The 25023-nt window shown below is 49.8% G+C and overlaps 2 protein-coding genes across 2 annotated transcripts in view; one reads left to right on the forward strand and one right to left on the reverse strand.

The window, feature by feature from the left end:
• TTLL9 (tubulin tyrosine ligase like 9) overlaps positions 1–10783 on the forward strand; it is a gene marked incomplete at its 3' end in the record, with an annotated part of 52207 nt that extends 41424 nt beyond the window's left edge. Inside the window, exons 10-14 of the mRNA XM_079719081.1 lie at positions 1777–1835; positions 2644–2840; positions 4901–5014; positions 6229–6374; positions 10674–10783. Of these exons, the coding sequence (XP_079575207.1) occupies positions 1777–1835; positions 2644–2840; positions 4901–5014; positions 6229–6374; positions 10674–10783 (626 nt within the window). The remainder of the gene's footprint in view (positions 1–1776; positions 1836–2643; positions 2841–4900; positions 5015–6228; positions 6375–10673) is intronic.
• A 1948-nt stretch (positions 10784–12731) lies between these two features.
• Positions 12732–19726, reverse strand: PDRG1 (p53 and DNA damage regulated 1). Its single transcript, XM_079718927.1, has 5 exons — positions 19595–19726; positions 17494–17569; positions 16338–16412; positions 14301–14381; positions 12732–13675 (listed from the first exon to the last, which is right to left on the reverse strand). Exons 1-5 carry the CDS (start codon positions 19679–19681, stop codon positions 13593–13595), a joined length of 402 nt encoding a protein of 133 aa, XP_079575053.1. The 5' UTR covers positions 19682–19726; the 3' UTR covers positions 12732–13592.
• Positions 19727–25023: the final 5297 nt, after the last annotated feature.

Here is a 25023-nt window from a genome sequence, read left to right on the forward strand (position 1 = left end):
TCCTAAATGTTATTCTAAGAGCTTTATAGTTTTTGCTCTTATATTTAGGTCTGTCGTCCTTTTGGAGTTAATTTTTGTCTATGGTATGAGAAAGGGGTCTAACTTTATTCTTTCACACATGGATATTCAGGCATCCCCACTCCATTTGTTGGAAATACTTTGCTTCCCACCACTTAACTGTCTTGGCACCCTTTTCGAAAATCAGTTGACCAAAAATGTAAGGGCTCTCTTCCTTTTAGTGGTTTGTTATGTGCTTATTCTTTTGAAATTAAGGCAGAAAATCTCTCAGACAAATGTGAAAAAAAAGTCTATGAAAAGCCCTAAAGAAGACATTCTAGGAAAATGGTGCTACAGAGAATACCCACCTTCTCTGGAGAGGCTGAAGCCCTGTCCAATATGCCACAAATATGGAGAAACATATGTGTTAGGGGAATTAGACTTGGGTCAGTGACCTAGAGCCTTTACCTCCACATCTCTGAAATGTCCCAATGTTACCACCCAGGGTTCTTGGCCTCCTCAATCAATAGAAATTGATCAGAGGCCAGAGAAGAAATTCAGCCAAGGCTTTATTGGGGCCCCTTCTGCAGCAGTGGGGAGCAAGAACAAGTAACAAGTTCCCTTACTGGCTTGCTCACCAAGGTGGGGGGAGCTGGTTCCTTATATGGGATGAGGGTAGGGGTGTGTCCAGGGGTTGGGCCAGAAGGGTGGCTTAGGTGTTTTGCCCAACTCTTTGGTGGTGGTGGTGTGTAGGGGGCATGTGCAATACCCTGCTTTTGCTCCCGACCCTCTGCTTTTGCTCCTGGCTCTTCAGAAGTGGCAGTTGGGCTTTTTGGTCTCTTTGTATCTTGTTGTCCATAACTTGCCCCAACTGCGCTTGCATGCAGTTATTTTTAGTCCCTTATAGTTTCTTTGTATCCAGGTGCAAGCACTGCAGCAAAAGGTCTCAGCCTGTCTCACCAACAAGTCCAAGTGAAAGTTATGTCTTGTCACTACACAAGATTTTGGGGATCCATCCTACTTAGCTATGTGGAGGAGGATGTTGAGAAGGGGGTATTCTGAGTGGCTGTCAACCTCTCTGAGCCTCGAAGCTCTCTTCTGTGAGATGGGAATGATTTGGGGAATACATGAGCTGAAGTGTTTGAACATGCTCTGTAAGTTGCAAAGTGTTGCCAATGTTACTGGTGGTGATGATGGTAATGATACCGAAAGGCAGACTCTCAGGGCTGGGACTTCAAAGGCGGCCAACTTGACCCCATCCCAATGCTGGGTCACTTCTCTGATATTCCTGCAAAGTGGCCACCCAGCCTGAACCCCTCTAGTGAGAGAGAGCTCAGAATGTCCTGAGATGGCTGTTCTGTGCTTGGTCTTTCTACATGTTAGAAAGTGTTCTCTCCTCTTGAGTGGAGCAATCCTAATCTAATATCAGCCATGCCAGGCACTGTAAGAGGTGCTTCTACACAGCATCTTATCTGATTTTTCAGATAACCCTGTGAGGTCAATATACTACTACACACCCCCATTTAATAGGTGGGGAAACAGGTTCAGAGAGGTTAAGTGACTTGCTCAGGGGCCCACAGCCAGTAAAGATAGAGGCAGGCATAGTTTGAACCCGAGCCCATCTGACTCCAAAGCCCCCGCACGTGGCCTCTGGGCTGTTTGGTAGCCTTCCCCCATCAATTGCCAAGCAAGGGTCTCAGTTTGGTCCCTGGGGGCTACATGGCGCAGGGCTCAGCTCTTTCTTGTCCGCACTGCCCCTTGACCACTAATCTCTGCCAGATGTTCACCTCACCAATGTCGCCGTGCAAAAGACGTCTCCCGACTACCACCCAAAGAAGGTGAGGAAGCTGGGCTTCTGCCCTCCAGGTATGGCCTCTGGGACTGGGCTGGGGGGAGGAGGAGGGATGCCAAGGAGCCCAAGAGAGTTCTCCAGCGAGGTCAGGTCACCCTTCCCGTTTGCAGGGCCCAGGGCAAGAGTACAAATGGAGGCCCACACATCATGTGTCTAAATATTTAAGAGTTACAAATCAAAAGAACACACCCTTTAAAAAATGTGTTGTATCCTCCTACCTTGACAGATATACTCCTATCACCTACCTATCTATCTATCTATCTATCATCTATCATCTATCTATCTAATAACCTGCAAGGCCAGGTTCATATTTAGAACACTCAGACTTCTCAGAGTTAAAAGCCAGAACAGAAGAGCACAGGAAGAGATGGTCCCCAGCTCCCCATCACCCCGAGGGGGCTTCCTGCAAACACACACACAGACACACACACACACACACACCCAAAACAGCAAGCTGTTGGTGACTCCCTGGGCCTTGGGGTGCACACATGGTCAGGGCAGTCTGTCTGCATAAGGGCAGGCCCAGGGAGGAAGCTGGCACAGGGCATTTGGTCAGGGACTTCTGGGGTGGTGGATAGCAGGCTGTGCTCTAGAAAGAGAGGCACAGGCTCTTGGGCGTGTAGAATCTTTGCCCCTCAAGGAGGGACACACTTGGGGTTCTCCTAATCAGAGGACTCAGGGCTGGACCCCTCTCGTCCAAGCCTAGGGGCTGTGCTGATGGTAAGTGATGGTCTGGACGGGCCAGGTCCGGGTTGACTGAGGCTCCCTCTCCCAACCCGGCGGCGGGGTCCCAGGGCTGCAAGTGGATGCTGCAGCGCTTCCGGCAGTATCTGGTGTCCAAGCACGGGCCCGAGGCAGTGGAGACGCTCTTCAGTGACATGGACAACATCTTCATCAGAAGCCTGCAGAGCGTGCAGAAGGTGATCATCAGCGACAAGCACTGCTTCGAGCTGTATGGCTATGACATCCTCATAGACCAGGACCTCAAGCCGTAAGTGGATGGGCTCGCGGCCCGGAGAGCATGGAGGGATGTTTTACACACTCTGCACCCAGACTGCCCAGGTTTGAGCTCAGCTCTGCCACTTCCCAGTGGGGCACACTTTCTTTTTCTGTGCCTCAGCTTGCCTGTCTATAAAATGGTCACTGTGGGACTTCCCTGGCGGTCCAGCGGTTAAGACTCTGCGCTTCCACTGCAGGGGGCACGGGTTCAATCTCTGGTCGGGGAGCTAAGATCCTGCATGCCGCGCGGTGCGGCCAAAAAAAAATTTTTAAATTAAATAAAATGGTCACTGTGCCTATAAGATTGTTATGAGGAAGAAGTGGGGTACTGAGCCCCATGCCTGGCACTGAGGCCTTTCCTGAGCATCTGCTGAGTCAGCAATCCTCCCCTCCTATCAGGCAAGAAGCTTCCCCTCTGTTAGTCCCGGTGCTTGGAGGATGCAAAGTGCCATGTAAGGGAATACTGTTACCATGTCGATCCCTGCCAAGGATTTTGTGCCCTCCCAGTGCCCACGAGGAGGTTGAGCTGATGAGTAGAACAAACCTGAACTATCAGGGAACACAGTGATGGCCCTTATGTGATACAACAGGGCACAGAAGCCCAGTGGGGTTGTTGAGGCAGCTTGAGGTCATGCAATAAGTCAAGGGCCAAGCCAGGCCCAGGGTCCATGTTCCTGGGCTGAGCTGCTCCCACAGCACTGAGGTTCCTGGACCCAACCCCCTCCCCAGGGTCACTGTATAGCTGTTGAGGGGCTTTCTGAGCCAGGAGTAGGAGCCCTAGAGCAAGACCTAAGTTGGGCCCAAGTTCAAGAGAAACAGGGGCCGGACACCAGCGGGTCTCTCTCCCTTGCCCCCGGGGATGCAAGATGTGCTATGGGCATTAAAGTGGACACTGAAAGGGGAAACAAGCTTGGCAGGAGGCAGAAGATAGTGGGAAGGGGGCCCTAGTCTCCCACTGACCTGCTGGGTGAGGCCTCCCCTCTCTGTGCCCCAGATTCCTGTCTGTAAAATGACAGGGTTGCACAAAACAAGTGGCTGCAGGCTGGCGGCCCTTGGGCTGCTTTTGGCCTGCAGACACTTTGAGTTTGGCCTTCTGAACGTTTTTTCATTTGGTTGATTTTCATTGACAGTCTCCAATAACTGGAAGATGTTTACACAAAAATCTGGATTTTTGGCTTTTCTGGAAGAGTCAGAGGATCTTGCAGTTCTGGGTTCACATTCTCACAGGGCAACGCTCTCCTAGAGCCTCCATAGCCACCCCTTTAGACATGGAATGCTCTTTCTGGCTCACCACAGTCCCTACCCCTCCCTGCTACTCCCCACCCCCTGACGTGTCAGGCTGGTTACCATTTATGGGCAAAGTTTCACTAGGACAGGAGTTTTTCTTGTACTCACAGCTCTTTTGAAAGAAGGAAAAGCGATAATAAGCATGAGGGCAGCAAAATCATTCTTACCCCCACCAACTTACTTCATATAAGTCACCACCTGGACCCTGTGGGGATTGCCCAAGTTTGTGACAGTTGTTTTCAAAAGTTCTGTGCTTCCCTGGTGGCGCAGTGGTTAAGAATCCGCCTGCCAATGCAGGGGACACGGGTTTGAGCCCTGGTCCAGGAAGATCCCACATGCTGCGGAGCAGCTAAGCCCGTGCGCCACAACTACTGGGCCTGTGCTCTAGAGCCCACGAGCCACAACTACTGAGCCTGAGTGCCACAACTACTGAAGCCCGCGCGCCTAGAGCCCGTGCTCCGCAACAAGAGAAGCCACCACAATGAGAAGCCTGCGCACCACAACTAAGAGTAGCTCCCGCTCACTGCAGCTAGAGAAAGCCTGCGCGCAGCAACGAAGACCCAACGCAGCCAAAAATAAATAAATTACTTAAATTAAAAAAAAAAGTTTTAGCCCCTGAAACCTTTCTTCAAATGGAAATGTGGAGAGAGCAGCCCTGGTTGAATTGAGGGTGAGACCCAGGCACCCTATCTAGCCTCTCTGTGAAATTCCAGGGGCCTCAGGGACCAGGTAAACTTAAGCTTCTCTACTCCCTTCCCTCCGCAGGTGGCTCCTGGAGGTCAATGCATCCCCATCACTGACAGCCAGCAGCCAGGAGGACTATGAGCTCAAGACCTGCCTCCTGGAAGACACCCTGCACATCGTGGACATGGAGGGCAGGTGAGGGAGAGCAACCTTGCTCACGCATCCCTGTACCTGACAATCAGGGTTCCCACCGAGGATAGAGAACTCAGAACCTTGGGACTTGAGAGGCCCTCAGAGATGGCTCTGTCCCCACCACCCCACCATTCTACAGGTGGAGAAACTGCAATGTCCACACAGGGTCAGATCCTGGCCCAGGGACTTAGCCCTGTCCCAGCAGAGCAGGCCAACTACAGCTTTCTGAGATTTGGTCCAGCAGGATTTCCTCAATATTTCCTGACTGTGGGACCCTGAACCACTCACTTCACCTCTCTGAGCCTCAGTTTTCTCACCTGTAAAATGGGAGATTTCATATCTATCTACCTCTCAGGTTTGTTAGATTAATTTACCAAGATAATTTATTATAAAGTGTGTAACTCACAGAAAGTGCTCAGTAAGAGGCTATTTACTTATATAACGATGTGTATATAATAGAAAGATCCAGGGTTTGACTTCAGGAATGGCTCAGGCAGTGTTGGCTGGTTTGTCTGTTCTCACTTCCCTCTCTCTCATCTCTTTCCTCCGTATTAACTTTTCCCCAATTATTCTTACAAAAGTTTGAGGGCTGACTCTCACTGCTCATTGGTGGGGATTGAGTCGCATGCCCATCCCGGAACCAATCACTGTGACTCTGATTGACCTAGGTAGTGTGCCCACCTCCCAGGGGGTGGGGTTAACCCCACCTGAGCCATGAGAGTGAGAGAAGGAGGCATCGTTTTCCAAAGAAAAACTCAGGTACCCACAGGCTAAAAAAAGGTGAAATGTATGCTGAGCAGGCAGAACCTCAGGTGTCCACTATAGCCACCATCACTTATTCATTCAACAAACATTTGAGCCCCTACTATGTGCTAGGCCTTGTGCCACACACTGGGGACGCAATAAAGGACACGACAGGCCTAGTCCCTGCCTTCATGGAGTCTGTGGTCTGGGAAGAACAGCAGACTTTAAACCAGAAAGCACGAATAGGTGCATGTTACTGGGGGCAAGTGTGGAAGCCTGGGGACAAATGGGGGATGACCCCTCTGAGGCCTGTGTGGGCGCCTGGGAAACGGCCAGTGAATGGATGGACAAAAGAAGGTACTCTGACAGGGTGGGCACCAGTCCGGTGCAGGAAACGGTCAGGGACCTGGCTTGAGTCTTAGGGCCCTACCAGGTGCACCTTCATTAACCCTTTTTGTCTCCTGCCTGTCCAGACTCACGGGAAGAGAGAAGCGAGTGGGAGGCTTCGACCTCATGTGGAACGATGGCCCTGTCAGCAGAGAAGACGGGCCTCATGACCTGTCGGGGCTGGGGAACATTGTGACCAACACGCACCTTGGTATGTGGGGCCAGGTGGGGAGTGGGCACCAGGGATGAGTCATGGGAGGTGCCAAGTAGTCTAAGAGGCAGCTTGCCACAGTGGTTAGACTGTTTTAATTTGATCTACAATTTACCAGCTGTGTGACCTTGGGCAAGGGACTTACCTCTCTGTTCCTCATCTGTAAAACAGAGATTAAATAGTTTCTGTCTTAATATATGCCTAGAATACTGCGGGGCACGTAGTGAGAGATATTATTAATCTGTCACGAGGTGGATTTCAAAAGGCTTAAGTGGCACCCAAGCAAAAAGCATGATATGTTGTTAAGAGAAATTAAGGACTTCGGGGCTTGACTTTAAATTTGGTTTTTCAAGAGTGAAAAATTTCCCTGACTATAAAAATTATACATACTCATTGTAGAATATTTGAAAATTACAGAAGAAAATGAAAAAAAAAACATCCAGACGTAACCATCTTTAACAATCTGGTGTATTTCCATCCAGTTTTTCAAAAATGTATATGTTCATACTTTTTCTTTTACAAAATTGGCATTGGGCTGGAGCTTTGAGTCTAACTTTCCCATGTAGCGTTTTCCATCTCATTCAATAATAAGAGCCTCTCTTTTGGAAACATTCTATGGCCAGGTCCAGGCTAACTATTTTATATACGTTATCTCATTTAATTTTTAGGCAGCTTTTATTATTTTGCAGATGAGGAAATGGCCTTCAGATGTTACATCATTTGCTGATGGTCTTGGTCATAAGTGGTGAGCGGGGACTTGAACCCCAATCTGTCTGATTCCAAAACCTGAATGCTTGGCTGCTAGTGCTTGTCCCTGAGCACAATTAAAACCAAAATTACCATATGGCTGTAAAACATCCCCAAATTTATGAAATCAATTTCATATAATTGAGCATTTGGCATGATTCCAGTTTTTCACTTTTATAAATAATCCTGTGAGAACATCCTCTCACATAAAGCTCAGCTGAAACTCTGGCTGTTTCATTAGGACAGATTCCTAGGAATAGAATTACTGCGTCAAAAGGATGGACTTATTACAGTCAAATTGCTTTCTTAGAAATATTACACAAATTTGCCAGTTCTGAATTTAAAACAACAAAAAACCTTTGCCAACTTCATAGGTAAAAATATTGACTTGTTTTCTGTGCATTCCATTGATTATGGGTGGGGTTTCAGATTTAAAATTTGCATTTCTTCTTTTGTAAGCTGTCCATACTCTATTTTTCAATGGGCTTACATTTTTCTAAATTTGTAAAGGCCTTGGATATTAATATATTGAGGATATTATCCCCCTGTCAAATTTATTGTAAACATTTTCCTGAGTTTGTCATTTTGCTTTTTAAATTTTATTTGTGGCATTTTTTTCCTCTTTTTTGATGAAGTTTTAAGTATCTTTTAGAGTTTGGTATGATTTAGGATTGGGTTTGGCTGCAAACACTAACAAGCCAACTAATAGTTATACAGATAGGAACTGATTTATCTTAAGCCACAGGAAGTCATGGGGTAGGCCGTACACAACAGCTGCACAAGGACCCAGCTCTTTCCTCTTTCTGCTTTGCCACTCTCAGCACGTTGCCTTGATGCTCATGCTTGTTGCCTCATGGCTACAAAACGGCTGCTCCAACTCCAGACACTGTGTCCTTGTCTCAGGCAGGAAGAGACAGGAAGGCCCAAGGGCCAAAGCCTTTCTTTCAAGCTTTGACTCTTTATTCCAAAAGGGAAGCCCTCCCAGCAACCTCTGCTGACTTCTCACCCACTAGAACTGGGTCACATGGCACCTCAGCCGCAAGGAAGCCTGGGAAGTCAAGTCGTTTGCCTTCAGGAAAGCAAAGGAGAGAAGGTTTGTGAATGGTTTTCCCACAGCAGACCCCCTAGTACCTGCCCATGGTGTTGTTGGAGGATGACTATACAATGCTTTCAAGTTGTGCGATCACCTGGGAATCTTGTTAAAATGCAGTTACGATTCAGTAGGTCTGGAGCAGGAGGCTAAGAGTCTGCAACAAGCTACTGTTCTTTAACAAACCCTCTTAAAACCTCGCAGCTTAAAACAACTATTTTATTTGCTTACGATTCTTCAGGTGTCACCCGGGTCTCTCACAGGGCTGCAGGCACCTAGCAGATTTGCTGAGACGTGATGGTCTAGGATAGCCTCATTCACACGTGTGGTGCTTGAGACTGACTGTCAGCAGCCTCTCTTTCCAGGTGGCCACTCATCCTCCAGCAGCCCTGCCCCAGGTTCTTCACATGGTAGTCTCAGGGTTCCAAGAGGGCGAGAGAAGACGTAGTGGAGCCTTTTGAGGCCTAGGCTCAGAAATCCCACAATGTCATTCCACCACAATCCATTAGCCAAAGCCAGTCCCGCCCAAATTCAGGGAACAAGGAGATAGACTCCACTTCTTTTTTTTTTTTTTTTTTTTTTTTACCGGTACGCGGGCCTCTCACTGTTGTGGCCTCTCGGGTTGCGGAGCACAGGCTCCAGACGCGCAGGCTCTGGACGCGCAGACTCAGCAGCCATGGCTCACGGGCCCAGCCGCTCTGCGGCATGTGGGATCTTCCCGGACCGGGGCACGAACCCGTGTCCCCTGCATCGGCAGGCGGACTCTCAACCACTGCGCCACCAGGGAAGCCCGACTCCACTTCTTTTTTTTTTTTTTTTTTGCGATACGCGGGCCTCTCACTGTTGTGGCCTCTCCCATTGCGAGCACAGGCTCCGGACGCGCAGGCTCAGCGGCCATGGCTCACGGGTCCAGCCGCTCCGCGGCATGTGGGATCTTCCCGGACCGGGGCACGAATCCGTATCCCCTGCATCGACAGGCGGACTCTCAACCACTGCGCCACCAGGGAAGCCCCCGACTCCACTTCTTGATGGGAGGAGCGGCACAGTCACCTTACAGAGAGGTGCATATAGGCCTGGGAGGATCATTGCAGCCGCCTTTGCTAACAATCCACCTCAGATATCAATGCTGCTGGTTCCTGGACCCTGTTTGAGTAGCAAAGACTCAGAATAGTGGTTCTCCACCTTGGCTGAACATCGGAATCATGCGAGAGAATTAAAAAATACTGATGCCTGTTGGAGATAAATATCTTCGGATGTCAGTATTTTTCAAAGCTCCCAGATAAGTCTAAAGCACAGCTTAGGTTGAGAGCCAGTGCTTCAGAAGTCTCCAGTTGAGTGTCTGGGTGGGTGGTTTTGAATACAGGAGGAGCTGGCTGGGGGTGGAAGAGTACTGATGAAATGAGTTAGGGATGTGTTGAGAACTGGTGAAAAGATAAACAGATAACTCAGAGATGAGTCTAGAACTCCAAGAAGAGATTTGCACTGGACACAAAGGTTTGAGAATTATGAATGAGCCAATTGTAGTTAAAGCTAAGGTTCCATGGAACTCACTTTGGAAAACCCTGGGGATGCATTTAGTGGACTCTCGGCTCAGTGAAGCCTTGATGGCTGGTGAGTGCCTAGGAGGCAAGGATAGGGCTCTGGGCTGCTGAGAAGATGGCAGACACCTCCAGGTCAGTAGTTGTCCCCATGGTGATTCAGTCAGTCAGCCACCATTCGTGAGTGCCATCAGTGTGCCTGGCCCAAGATCAAATGACCACGGAGTTCCCTCAAGGATCAGCTCTGAGTGCAAAAGGAAGGGAACGCTGTGGACACACTCAGAGAGGGGAGGTCATGTCAGCCTCTCAGCACGGACTGCCTGGGACACATTTTCATGAGTAGGGGCCACCTGTGGGGAAGAGCCATCTCTTAGATGAAAGTGCCTGACACATGGGGTTGGATAAAGGAAGAAAGCTAACATTTAACCAGTTAGGTACCAGGCACTGTGCTAGCTTTAAGTGCATTTTCAGAGCAAAGCCAGAAGGTAAGGCAATGTGGGGTGGTGGTTAAGAGCTGGGCCTCTGGAGCTTGATAGACTGGGTTCAGCCCTCAGTCCTGCTACTTATTGTGTGATTTGGAGCAAACTACTTAACCTCCCCGAGCCTGTTTTCTCTTGTACACGTTATTTCCCTGAAAGCTCAACAAGTCAGTCCACATTCTGGACCTGAAGCAGCCCCTGGTTTGAGGTAAGCCCCCAGTGAATATTACCTTCTTTTGATGATCCTTACATTCACCCCATAAAGCAGGTATCCTGGTTTACAGATGAGAAAGCGGATGCTCAAAGAGGTAAATGACCTGCCTAAGGGCCATGACAGGCAGGAGGGGAGCCAGGATGCAAACCATAGGCCATCCGTGGTTGCATGGCTCCTGCTGTCCTCTCTTCCCACAGGTAGTGGGAGCACAGGCCTCTCCACTCCCCCTAAATCCCCCTCTACTTGGGACAGCCCATCCCAGGCAACACTCCATTTCCCTTCCAGGCTGCGTCAATGATCGGAAAAAACAGCTGAGGCAGCTGTTCCGCTCCCTTCAAGGCCAGAAGAAAACTCCCAACTAATCCCCAGCAGAGGAGAGCAACCCGGGAAGGTGCCACACCAGTCCTCTCCCTGCTCCCAGTTTCCAGCACAGCAGCACCTCAAAGCACTCACCCCCTCCCTCCCCCTCCCTCCGGCCTGGCAGCGCTTTGCTAGCCTGGCACCCCCACCCCACCCTGGGCATCTCTGCACCAGGAGAGAGCCAATCCCCAGGACTGGATAGACTTTAACCTTGACGAATCTGCTGGCTTGGCGGTCAGGCCCGAAGAGGACAAATGCAGCAAGTTCTGCTACCCCAGAGATCACATCTAATAAAGGATCACAGTCTTGATTCGGGCTCCAGGCTTGGCTCAGGGGATGCTGTCAGCTGCAACCAAATCTTCCTGGCTTTGACCCTTTGATGTCTCTCACGGGGATCAGTGTTGAAAAGATCCTCCAGGAGCAAGGAACTTAAGCTGTGTTTGCAAAGCAGTTACTAGATTGTGTGTTTACTGGGGGTCTGGGGAAGGACTGAGCCTTATATACATCTTGCCCTCCTTACAATACCCTGACTGCATGTCAGGGAACCCACGGCCAAGGTAAGGATCAGGAAGGCAGAGCTACTTAGAGACAGTCTCTGCAAAGGTGCACTTATCGAAGTCAGATGGGTGACCTAGGTCCCTCTCTGAGCCTTCCTGTTTGAGGTTGGGAGCTGAGCTTTTTAGACCAGAAAGCCTTGGGCTGGGAGGCAGAGATGGCTTGTGGAGTTGGGCACAAGAATGTCTGCATTTTCCACATTCCTACGCCTCCTCTAGGTTGAAGAGAAGTTGCAGCAAGAGTGGGCTGGTGGCTAATTGCTCCAGGGCGACCTACCAAGGGACCCTAGTCAGCTCCCCCTATCACTCTCCCCCCTTCAGGACAGTTCTTTTGGCTGCAAGAATCTGACTGTGGAAGGAAAGGAAGGGGAGGGGTGTGGAGGGCTTTTGAAAGGAAAATACTGGGAAATCTAAGTGAATCAGCCAGCCTTGGGAAGGCCTGAAGCCAGGCCTTCTGAGCCTCCTGCCTCCAGAGTGTGGGGACTTCCCTCATCCCTGGGACTAGGGCAAGCCCAGACAACCCCAGGCATGGATTCCACATCTTTCCAGGAGAAAGAATCTGATTGGCTCTTCTTTGGCCTAGCATCCACCCTCAGCCAGACAAGCAGTGGCAATGTTCAGACAGACCAACTGTGAGCCAGGCAGTCATACTAGACAGCATCAACCAAAGTGAACGCCACAACTCCCCATTTTCAAATATACAACAGCAACATGTCCTTCCCTTGCACCCTGTGCCCCACCATGCAGTTTCTATTCCAAAGGAACCACATAATTGTTTGCACACAAATTATGAGCTTATTAGACACCTGTCCTTACTTCTCACTTTAATGTATCTTGGAGCTTGTTTCAAATCAGTGCTCAGAGCTTCTTCATTCTTGATTACAGCTGTATAATATTGCACTATTTGGAGTTATCAATTTCTTTAATCTACTGTGGACAGACATTTAGTTTCCAATTAAACCTCCCTACTTCTTAGGGCCATTATGGGGAAACCCCAGCAATTTCTACTAAGAAAACTCAAGAGGATGCAAAATCATAGGTCTGGGCCAAATTTGACTTATGTAAAGTGTTTTGTTGGCCGACACCCAAGTTGTAAAAAATTTTCTGAATTAGCAGTATTTAAAAAACAGAGGATTCAACCTAAAAATCTAAATTTCTAGATTATCTTGAAGAAAACACAGGATGTGGCCATACAAGCTTGATTCCCCATATAACTTGGTTGGAACCAAAGGGAGTGTCCTCACCATCCTGCCATCTTCTGTTGTTACTGCCTATCTAATCCTGACATCATTTCAAGGAGGAACCACTGCCCCTTCATAGATGGTATCCTAAAGGAGTGGCATGTCCTCAATTAAGGACTGAATGAGGTGAAGACTAGAAGCTGCTATTCATTCATGTAGGTAACATTTATTGAGCCCTCGAGGCACACGAAAGACATCCCTCACGGCACATTCCCACCAGGATCGCAGACCCTGAAGGCACATGGGAACTCCGAGCAGCACTGGCCTGGGTCCTGCTTTCAGAGCCGGTGGAGGCGGATCCTGAACAAGTGCAGCAGGTAAGACGCAGCCCCTCACCCACCCTCTGGTGCAGGACTCTGCAAGGCCTTCCTGACTATAGAGCAGCCACAGCAGGTTGATAAGCAGCACCTACTCTGGGCTCTGTCCTGGGGGCAAGCAGGAAGACGGGCCCAAATGGAGGCAGTGCAGGGGGACAGTGTGTCTGCCTATGGTGGACCATGAAGCATCAAGATTCTGTCCTTCATTCAGGACAGGAGCCTCCTCTGAGCCTCCTGCTTTATTCCAATTCCGTTACACACACTGCTTGAAAATGTGTCTCTCTCTTTCTGAGAGGAATGCTGGAATGAAGCTCCCACTCTTCCCCCTGCCCGGGGCCCATTTCAATAGCAGGCCATTGTTGAGAAGTGCCTGTTGCAGTCATTCTCACACCCCCACAAGCACTGCCCCCTCCCACCTCCTGGTGGCTGCCAGAGCCTGTCAATGGGCCTTGTGTCCACCCAGCCCCAGCGGTCAAGTCCGGCAGATACTGGCAGGCTGAGAGTTCCCTCCTGCCATCACAAAATAGCCAAGTACTATAGACAAAGAAGCTTTGTACAAGGGCTATGGCCAGATTCCTCACAACTGTCCCCTTGCAGAGTAGATCCTGTCCTTGCAGGTGTCAAGGCTGGAGAGTTCTAGGTCCTCCATGATCCCAGGGGGGATGCTGGTCTTAGGTCCCCCACTTTGGTTCTTAAATTTCATCCTTTCAAGATGACCTTGAGAGCTTTAAGCTCATCCTCGTTGAGGGGGTTCAGGTTAAAACCCTTCAGCTCCGGCTTGCCTAGGGTGAGAAGACAATTCATCAGCGAGTCGGGGCTCCTGCTGTCCAACCTACTGGCCCTGGAGTCAGGCCTGGGAAAGGGGCTTACACTGCATTCATGCTGCCAAACACTTGGCCTTGAGGACTGACAGAAATGGACCTCAAATTCTGCAATGCACTGAAAAATGCGCATCGACACCTGCTCCTGAGTCACCAAGAACCTGCAGAGTCATGACTGCTGGCTAGAAACCTCCAGATTTGCAACAGACTGTGACCAATCTGGAGTGGTTTGGTTTACCTAGAAATTCAGCTCTAACCTGGACCACCTGACTGAGGCCTTCTGACCCTTAGTCAGAGCTATCCCAGTCCCGACACCATGCCCTGGCATAAATGTGAGATATCCCAGGCCATTCCTGGTGCCTGAAAATAACTTGTGACAGGAATAAGATCCCACAAACTTCCCGTCCATTCCATCTCTGGGCAGCTCGAGACAACCCTGCCCACTGCCCACAGCTTCAGTGCCACTCACCAGCTGCCCGGGTCACTGCCCACCTGGAGGGGCTTCCCACCCCTGCCTTCAAAGTCCGTGTTGATGGTTGTCTCCCCTCCTGGTTTCCAGCCCCACCCCCAGCCCCCAGGCCAATACCTTGGGCCTCAAAGAGGCGATTGACCTTCACTTTAAGTTGTTTCCGGAGCTTCTCTATTTCTTTATCCAGATGTTCCTGATCTGAAAGATGAGATGGGCAAACAAGATGAGCTTATACTATAGACAGATCTAAGGATGCCAGTCTCTCCCCAGCCCCCTTGAGAGCAAGGGGTCTCAGCATGTGGGAAAGAAAAGGAGACTTCGGAGACCAGCTGAGGAAGAAACTAAAGGCTAGAGAAGGGACATGACCTGCCCCAACCCGAGTGAGCCCAAAACAGGGCTGAGCACACCAGTCCCCTGACTCACAGTTCACCGAACTGTTTTCATTATGCAAAGTACCCTGGCCAGTGGCTGGGGAAGGCAACACCAGGATTTTAGGTCACCCTCCCACAGTGAAATTATTATGGAAAAATAATTATGGAAAATTCAAATGCAAGGACAAAAAGAAGAACCTAGACCCAGCCTACCCTAAGATGGATGGAAAATAGTTGGCTGAGGAATTTCACAAACCCACATTCTTCAAGGTGAGGGGTTTTCACAAAGGCAGGACTGTGGTAACTGATGTGTAAACAGTCAACGTGCAGCCTGATGCTCATGCTTAACCTAATTCACGGCTGTGAAGAGAAGGCTGTCTTACAGGACGGACTGCACCCAAAGGCAGGTGCGCCCTGAGTAGTGCAACTGACTGGTGCCACCCAACCAACTCCCCCAGCTCTGTTTTCATCCACTCGTGAGTGACATTCCTGTCCTCCTCACAGACTTTCATTCTTTCTGATGGATGAAAGCCCTAACCAGCCGAGTCTTCTGGCCTGGGCAGTGGTTCTGGTTCTCACTGTAAATGAGGAACCACAGTCTCACACAAGCTTGTTTAGCCTGTGTCCATCCCTGAGAACCAGAGGTGATGATGTCACAGAACTTCTCTATGTCGGTGACAAGACCACACCTGTGGGCTAAGAGAGCTGAGGATCCTGAACCCAGACAGGCAATGCGCCCTGGAAGCTTAGTCTGAGCGGCCTCCGGCCTCCACCCAAGTGCAATGACGACTCTTAATTTTATAACCATGGTATTAGTGTATGTTTTTCAACAAGACAGCCGGAAGCTTCTCTTCCAAGCTGACCTAGTTTCCTTTGCTAGAATTTCGGTTTCAATAGGGATAGAGATACCCTGTTTTCAGGGACAGAGGCAACCTTGTTGGTCCTCCTGGCCCACATGTTTTCAGGGGTACGGAAGAGAAAACATGCATAACTTGCCCTTTTCCCAGCCAAGGACCCATTTGTAGCCTGACCTTTTGCCTTTATGATGCTCCTCCAAAGAGCCTCCAGGAACGTAGTTGTGAGATTTGAGTAACATATGTTGTGTATCCAGGCTGTGGCAGACCCTAGAGGTTCACTCTTCCCAAACGTCCATTTCAACCCACTTGCTATTGCAGGGGATGTGAAAAATAAGAGCTCCTCTGCCAGGCTCCCTGGCAGCTATGTGTGGGCATGTGCCTTAAATCTGGCAAATGAGGTATCAGCAGAAGTCCCTGAGGCGGACGGTCTTATTTTCAAAATAGAAGGCAAGGCCATATATGGAGAAAACCCTCTGCCTTTTCTCCAGCCTGGCACTCAAACATGAGGCCTTCGATGATGACACAATAACCATGAGAACGTGTTAAGGTGACACTGCTGAACAGCTGTGCCAGTCCTGTACTGCCCATCTCTGGACAACTTCTTACATAAGAAAAACTCTATTTCCTTAACCCTCAATTTGTTGGATTCCTGTTATTTGCAGTCCAACTCATCCCTCACTGATAAACAAGCACTGCGCCAGGCACGCATCCTGTTTTATCTCAACTTCACAACAACTGTGCTACACAGAAGTGTCCCCCTTTTAGAGATGAGGAAATAACTCAGTGGCAGAGCAGGGATTAACATGCACACAGCCGTCTCTCATCAAGCTGCTGCCCAAAGAAAGCCTGACTCTCAGTTCTTGGTTAAGACCAAGGTTGCAGGGTGCGGGGGAACCTGTTCCTGACCCCTGACCAGGAGGCCTTACCTTTCTCAATCATTTCCTTCGTCTCACGGTGAGGCATCCTGATAAACACGTTCCCAAAGCAAACCATCACGTCTTCTGAAATGGCAAACAGTCATTCCTTCAACAAATATTTTTATGCCAGGCATTGTTTTAGATGCTGAGAACACAGCAGAACAGGACAAAGTTCCTGCCCTCATAGCTTATGTTATAGTGGAGGAGAGGGAATCAACAAAAAAAGTAAAGGTAATAAACAAAGATATGATTTGTCAGACCCTGAAGAGTATCGTAGAGAAAACTAAAGCAGGGTAAGAGAGATGGAGAATGCCAAAGTAGGGGAGGAGTTTGTCATTTATACCAGGCAGTCGGGTAAGGCCTCACTGATTATGTGCCATTTGGGCAGAGACCCAAAGAAAGTGAGGGTGTAAGCCCTGCAGACACCTGGGCAAAGAGCAAGCCAGGCAGAGGAACCAGGAACAGCAAAGATCAGTAATGTGCCGGGCGTTAGGAACAGCAAGGAGGCCAGCAAGGGTGGAGCTGACGAGTAAGGGGGAGAGAGAGGAGATGACGTGGGAGAGTTCAAGGAAGTCTGGATTCCATGGGGTCTTGCAGGACTCCGGATTTTACTCTGGTGAGACGAGAAGAAACTGGAAGGTTTTAGGCTTCCCGGTGCACTTTAAACCGTTGGCCCCCAAGGCCCTTCATTATGGCCTGGCCTCTGCCCACCTCTTCAGCCTCATCACACACCCCTCCCCTGCTCCTTACTCTGTCACAACCACTTAGCCTCATCTAAAGAGCCACCATCCCCTTCTCCCAAACCCACTCCACGTCCAATTCCTTCTTCAGCTTTCTCACAATTTTCAAATTGTGAATTTTCAATTCACAATTTTCAAGTGCCGGGGGTTTTTATACCCCCCAGCACTTTCCCAGTGCCATCACTGATAAGCTGGCAGCTAACGACCTGTTACTGAGGAAGTATCATAGAGAAAACTAAAGCAGAGTAGCTGCTGAAACCCTGAGCCACAGTCTACGTCAGACCTGCAATACAGTCTCCCCCATCTCCACGGGCTGTGCTACATGCCTGTGGCCTCCTGCCCAGTCTCTATCAGGGACAAGTCAAAGGCCTTAGAAAGAAAATGGAACAGGCCTCCTGGGCTGCAGTGAGGAGGTCTAGGCTTACCAGAGAGGCTGAGATCCTTCTGCAGGGCCCTCAGGCCCTCCCGGTTCCGATTCCTTTTGGTATCCAGGTCCACAATCTGAAAAGCACAGGGGCAGGAAGGAACTCAGCTACTTCTGACCCCAGCCTGTACTCCCAACAGACCAGGGCTATTAAAACCTAACAGAGACAAGGCATCATTCTTAGGTTAATTCCAATGTCCTGCCTAAAATGGACTGATGTGTGAAGGTATTTCTTCCCCCACTCAGCTTTCAGCTCCTTAAAAACAATGCTTTGTCCAGGTGTCTTCCCCCAAGAGGAGGTGCTGGGGAAATGTTTAATGACTAAATAGGTAATTTTTTTTTAATTATCCACTGAAGCACTAGTTCTCAAGCTTTAGGGCATTTCAGAATCACTAGGAGAGTGCAAACCACCCCCTGGACAAGCTCCTTCAGTTGATTCTGACCTAGTATCATGAAAACCCCAACAATATTAGATCAGAACAGCAGAGGTGGTGGCACTGAGATGGTGGTAACAGCCCAACAGCTACAAAGGGAGTGAGCAGGCAGTACAGCATACTGCCTGACAGCACTGGCTCTGAAGCCAAATACCCAGGTTTGAATCCTGCTGTCCACTATGAGCTATGTGATTTCACCTCTCTGAAAAACGTAGACGGGAACAGGACCCACCACATAGGTTACTGTTTTTTTAAATTTTTTGTTATTTATTTATTTGGAGTATAATTGCTTTATAATGCTGTGTTAGTTTCTGCTGTACGATGAAGTTAATCAGCTATTATGTATACATATACCCCCTCCCTCTTGGACCTCCCTCCCCAATCCCCGATCCCACCCATCTAGGTCATCACAGAGCACCGAGCTGAGCTCCCTGTGCTATACAGCAGACTCCCACTAGCTATTTCTTTTACACATGGTAGTGTATTTATGTCAAACCTAATCTCCCAATTCATCCCACCCTCCCCTTCATCCCCGTGTCCACACATCCATTCACTACATCTGTCTCTATTCCTGCCCTGCAAATAGGTTCATCTGTACCATTTTTCTAGATTCCACATATATGTGTTAATATACGATATTTGTTTTTCTCTTTCTGACTTACTTCACCCAGTATGACAGACTCTAGGTCCATCCACATCTCTACAAATGATCCTATTTCATTCCTTTTTATGGCTGAGTAATACTCCATTATACATGTAGATATATATATGGATGTATCTCACATCTTCTTTATCCAGTCATCTGTTGATAGACACATTTTGGTTGTTTCCATGTCCTGGCTATTGTAAATAGTGCTGCAATGAACACTGGGGTACATGTGACTTTCTGAATTATGGTTTTCTCAGGGTGTATGCCCAGTAGCGGAACTGCTGGGTCATATGGTAGTTCTATTTTTAGTTTTTTTAAGGAATCTCCATACTGTTCTCCATAGTGGCTGTATCAGTTTACATTCCCACCAACAGTGCACGAGGGTTCCCTTTTCTCCACACCCTCTCCAGCATTTATTTTTTGTGGATTTTTTAAATGATTGCCATTCCAACTGGTGTGAGGTGATACCTCATTGTAGTTTTGATTAGCATTTCCCTAATAATTAGTGATGTTGAGCATCTTTTCCCACCACGAACTCCCTTAAAACCCTTGGCATTTCCATTAGAACCAGACCCAATCACTAGACCCCTCAGGGCTCTTTTCTGTTCCTCCTCTCCACTCAGGGCCTGGACTGGGGCGGTGCAGCCCAGGTCGGTGAGGTGGCCCAAGAACTGCATTTTGAAAAAGGGGTTCAGGTCATCCAAACGCCCAAAGGGGTAATGGGTCGGATCCAGAAGGCAGGGCAAGAGGCAGAGAAAAGTTGGCGAGAGAGGAAAGGCCTGGCACAGACAGGCACTCACTTAATATGTGCTAAATAAAGGAGTGAAGCAAGGTGCCGTGCCACGCATTTGACCCATGTGATCTCAAACCGCCCAGTCTGTCGTCACAGCCCGTGGCCCACAAGCCTAGGTCAACTCACGGCGAAACCGAGCTGGAGCCAGTTCCGGACCACGCGCGTTTCTCTAGGCGCTCGCCGTCAGGCCAAACCCGGGCCCCAGCCCCGCGGACGGGCCTCCTACCTGCCGTTTGTCCGCCAGCACCTCCTCGGCGAGCTCCTCCACCTCCACGAGGTACCGAAGCACCCGCTCCGCCTCGGGCGACAGCATGGTGTTCACCTGCGCCAACTCGGCTCGGCCTCGACCCGCATCCACCTCCGCTCTACCTCCGCTGCAGCTCGGTCCGCGCACGCGCCGATCTGACAGGGCTTCCGGCGCGCATGCGCAATTGAAAGAAGAACGGTGGCGCGCAGGCTCCAATGCACGCGCGGCGGGCGGACGCGAGAGGCGGGACCTAGCTTTGGGGGCGGGGCTGAAGCGCCCCCTGCAGGCACAAACCTTTCAACCCCTCCCTTTCATATAGTTCTTGAGCCCCTCCTCGGTGCCAGGCAGTTTTAGGGGCTGAGGGTGCAGCAGTGAACAAAACAAAGTCCCTGCCCTAGTGCAACTTTATCTAGCGGGAAACATCGACAATTAATGACAAAACAAATAATTATATACTATGGCAGGCAGTGATAGTGCTTTGGAGAAATCAAATCATTCTTCCCCTCCCTGCCTGAGGAACACCAAGGAGGCCCATGTAGCAGTGTGACTTATATTAACCTCTGACACCTTCAGGATCCAGTTTATAAAATGAGAGTGAATAAAACTCCCCCTCATTGTCTTTCCTCAGGGTTGGAAGGAGGCAGGAATCTTTTAAAATTCAGTTTGACCCCCACGTTCATTGAGCCCCTGTGTTAGGCCCAATTCCAGAATAGCTGACCTAGACCCAAGGAAGGGGCTGGAAAACCATGGGCAGTGAGTGATGAAGTGCCAGCTCAGAAGAAAGTTGTGTAAGTGCTGGAAAGTGAATTGGTGTGGGCTGTAGGATCTGGGAAGACCTCCAAGACGAGGCAGGCAGGTGGAAAGTGGCGGCCCTTCAGAACCAGAGGGTTCCCTAGAGATCTTCAAGCCCAATACCTCATTGTACAGCTGCAAAAACCAAGGTTGAGAGAGTGGCGAGGGCTTTAAAAAGTCAAGAGCAGACCCAGTACTAGAGCTCTGACCTCTTGTTTCCCTGAGTCCAGCTTTTTATTTCTCTCCTTTTGGCCACTGCAACCTTTCACACCCCTTGCCTTACCTGAATTTCACAGCAACCTTTGTGTGGATGGGTTATTACACACTTCACAGTTGCAGACTGAGGCAGGGAAAAGGGCAATGCCCTGTCACACAGCAAGCCAGACCGCAGCTGTCTCTGGACCCTGAAAAAAGGCCCTCCCCTAAATCGTGGCCCCAGAAGTCGCAGTAGCACCCCGTCTTTGCCTGGCCGTTGGCTTCCTTCAACTGCCAGAGGCAGAGCTAGTTTTCCCTGCAGCCACCTGGCATGGGGAGAGAAGGAGATTCATTAAGGATTCCTCATTGAGGGTGAATTTGTCGCCAAACCCAGGATGTTTTGTGTAAACACCTTCTGGTTCAGAAACGCAGACGCAGGCCCTGTGAAGGAAGGGGGAACATTTGCCAAAGGAGAAACAGGCCTCACCAGGCATCTGTGGGGCCTGGACCCCAGGACTGGGTCTCCTCCATCTTGGGGCTCAAAGAGGGCTGGACCAGGCTGACCCCTGACCCCTGACAGATGGGCCCGGGTGGGGAAGGGTTGAGGAAGTCTCCCAAATTGGCAGCTTCTTGGCTGTGACTGGCCCTCAGAGGGCACCCCTGGCCACTGGCAATGTTGGGGAGGGAGGTCCTATCTAAGACTTTGGGACAGTCAGACCTGGAAGGGCTCCTGTTTCAGAATCACTTATGTTTCAGAACCATCTATTTCACAAATATTTATTGACTGCCCTGGCCCTGTTATAGGGATTCCACCGTGAGCAAAACCAGACATGGTCCTTGCCCTCAGAAAGCTTTCAGTCTGGTGGGAGAGACAGACAATAAACACGTGAACAAGCAACTCTATCATATGTCAGGTGGTGGGTGATAAGTGCTATGGAGCACACTGCAGGGCAAGGTGGAGAGGGAATGAACCAGGGGCGACTTGAGATAAGGTGGTCAGGGAGGGTTTCTCTGAAGAGGTGGCATTTGTGCAGAGATGTGGAGGAGGTGAGCGGGTGAGCCACGTGGGCATCTGGGGGATGAGCATTCCAGGCAGAGGGAACAGCAAATACAAAGGCCCTGAGATGAGCCTTCATTTGGCAAGTTGGAAGGACAGCAAAGCCAGTGTAGGTGGAACAGAATGTGGGGGGAAGTGGGGGGCAGAGTGGGAAGTGATGTCAGAAAGGGGAAGGAGGCATGGAGCCTGTGGGCCTATAGATGGGGCTATAAGTGCCCCGCCCACATGGCCGGGCCCTCCTTGGGAGTGGCCTGCAAGTACTGCAGCACAGGCCTGTGGCTTCCTGTTTCTCCCTGCTCACAGATGCAGGTTGAGTGGAGAATGCAGGTGAGTTAACATCCACAGGAGTGGCCCTCAACAAAGAAGAGGAAGGAGCTAGTGGCTGCCTACCCCAGCTTCTTTGCCTCTCTGTGGGAGACCCACGAGGAGGCTGTTACAATCATCCAGGCAGGAGAGGATAGTTGCTGGACAGAGGGTAGCAATGGAGATAGTGAACACTGATGGGATTCTCCGGGCCTTTGCACACACTCTTCCATCAGCCTGGATTTGTTTTCTCCCAAACTTTGTACCTGTATAACTACTACATGTCCCCCACTTATCAGCTTGGTGTCACCTCCTCCCAAAGGTCAAGAGTCCTCTCGGGGCCCCCACAGCTTCCTGGGCTACTCACACCTCTGCACTTACCACACCATCTTTTTCTCTAATCATCTCCCTCTCCAGTTGAGAGTTCCTCAGGGCAGGGACCTTGTCTGTCATGTTTGCTGCTGTGTCTCCAGGACCTAGGATGGTGCCTGGCATACAGTCGGTGCTCAGCCATGGGCTCAACATGAAGCAGAACTTTCTAAAACCCAAAGTATCCAAAAGTGAACAGATCTAACCCAAGGGTAGCTAGCTCCCCATCCCATGAGGTGTATAAGGCTGGACTGCCACGTTATCGGGACATTGCAGAGCATGGAACCCTCTGCAACTCAGGTGGAAGTGGACCCCTGGTCTTTCCTAACCAGAAAATTCTACCTAGTCACACTAGGGTATGCCCCATCTTTAGCCACCCACCACCCCAGGCCAAAAGGGCTGTAACTACTGGGGCTTTGGTGTTTGGGGACTGGAGGTGATAAGACTGATGCTGCACTCCTTCCCCTTGGACCTCCTTTGACTGTTTCTGTGCGCCCCACCCTTGGGTAAGTGTTCAGTGACCAGCACCCACTTCTCTCCTTTGGGAGGACTGCTCTCAGGCTGCTGGAGCCTTCTGGGGGGACCCACCCTTCCTCCAAGCTGTAGCTCATCATTTCAGGGTTAGGAAAGCCCACCTTCTTTGCGTAGGATGCTGGCAGGTGTGTGGGTGGATAACTCTGAGGTGTAACTTATGCTCCAGAGTTCCCCCATGGAGTCAGGCTGAAGCAGCCACCCACACGACATCCGCAAGTGCTACTTGGCTTCCTCTCCTTCCCTGTCCTGCCTCCCCCACTCCCTTATGGTCAGAATCCTCCAACGCTCCCATCTCACTCAGTAAAAGCCAAACTCCTCACCGAGGGCTGCAAGGCCCTACATGACCTGCGCTACCTCTCTGAGCATCTCCCACCTCTCTCCCCAGCACCTTGCTGCTCCTCAAACCAGCCAGGCGCAGTTCCACCTCAGGGCCTTTGCACTGGCTGCTCCCTCCGCCTGTACTTTCCCTTAGTGTCCTCTTGTCTCCCTCCCTCAGCTCCTAAAAGTCTTTGCTTAAATTTCACCTTCTCAGTGAGGCCTACCCTGACCATTCTATTTAAAAATAAAACACCCACCCCCCCAGTACTCCTGATCAACTTTCTCTGCTCTACATTTTTTTTTACAGCTTTTGTTACTTTCCAGCATGCTATTTAATCTACTTATATTTATTGTTAATCTCCCTCTGTTAGAAAGGAAGTTCCATGAGGGCAGGAATCTTTGTCTCATTTGTTTCCGATGTATCATCAATACCTAGAACACTACCTGGCCCACAGTAGGTGCTCAATAAACATTTTTGAATGAATGAATGAGGAAAGGAGCCAGAATTCTAACCAAGGCAGACCTCTCTGAGGCCAGGCTCTTAACTCCTATGCTGGAGGTGGAGGTGGGAGCGGCAGGTCATGCCAGGCCTTGTTGTTAAGGTAAGGAGACTGGATTTTGTTCCCAGATCAATACGAAGCTACTGGAGGGTCTTGAGCAAGTATGGGACGTGAGTGGATTTTACCTTGTGAAACGTCTCTGGCTGTTGGGATAGGATGGGCTAAAAAGGGCAAGTACAGTGTGGTCATGTGTGTGTGTGTGTGTGTGTGTGTGTGTGTTGGGGGTGGAAGGGTGATGATGGGGGCTTGGAGAGGTGACAGGGCTGTGACTGCACTGGAGTTGGGAGTAGCAGGAAGCTGGCTCAATATCCCAATTTTCCAGGCAGCCTGGGTGGCTGCCCCACCGGCTCTGGCCTGCGAGTGGTCCAGGCCAGGCCTCCCAGCTGCTGACAACGTGCCCTTGTCCCACAGATGGGCTGTTTGCTCTCCTGGGTGGTCCCCAGCTCCTCCCTCTGCTTCCTTTGTGCCTTGTGGGCTTGGCAGGTGGAGGGGAGGCTTCCACTCCCTCTCCTCCCCTGACCCAGAGAATAATCCTTTATATTCATGTGATTCTCCCCATGCCCTCACTTCATCCTCCCACGTCCCCAGGGAACGAAGAAATCTGATTCCCATTGGGCAGATGAGGACACTGAGGCCCAAAAAGGGCATGGGATCCTCCCAAGGTCATGAAGCCAGATGGGGATGCCAGGTGGGGACCTGTGTCCTAACACCCTGCACCTCGATTTCATCAGGCAACAGATGGTCCCAAGGCTTGACTTGAAAAATCTTAAAAGTGACCTCAAAGATAATACAAGCCCAGAACATTCCCGGCCTCCCTGAGCTGGTCTTTACTACTACCTTTAATACTAAATCCATTCATGTAAAATTCCATGAATAGATTCTTCTTATTGAAAATGAAAACATTACAGAGAAGACTAAGGCTCCGTTTTGACACCCCTCCCCCACCTCAGTTCTCTCCACAGTCCCAGTTTGGGTGTGTGATGATGTTCATTTAAAGATGTAGTTAGGAACCCAGAGAACATATGTAAGACTATTATGTGCGTGGCAGGGTAGGAAGGTGGGATGGAAGGCATTGCACACAAATGATCACTCTGCAGCCTGTTTGCTCTTAGACATCTTTGATGGGTATATTTAGATCTCTCTCCTATTCCCTGACTGCTGCAGAATATTCTATAGTCTATAAGCACCAGAGTTCATTTGTTTATCTAGTTTCCTAAATTAAGTTTTACATTTATTTTTCATGCAGTAAAGTACAGGTGGTTGAATTAATCACCTTTCAG

This window comes from Hyperoodon ampullatus (assembly GCF_949752795.1).
Source record: "Hyperoodon ampullatus genome assembly, chromosome: 14".
In the NCBI taxonomy this organism is placed as follows: Eukaryota; Metazoa; Chordata; class Mammalia; order Artiodactyla; family Ziphiidae; genus Hyperoodon; species Hyperoodon ampullatus.

Excerpts from the sequence above, each read along its gene's own strand:
- PDRG1 (XM_079718927.1), bottom strand. The coding sequence starts at position 19,681 with ATGCTGTCGCCCGAGGCGGAGCGGGTGCTTCGGTACCTCGTGGAGGTG. Across the intron at positions 16,413-17,493 it reads GAAGGATCTCAGCCTCTCTG|AAGACGTGATGGTTTGCTTT; the intron begins GTAAGCCTAGAC and ends TTGCCATTTCAG. Across the intron at positions 13,676-14,300 it reads TCGCCTCTTTGAGGCCCAAG|GCAAGCCGGAGCTGAAGGGT; the intron begins GTATTGGCCTGG and ends TTCTCACCCTAG.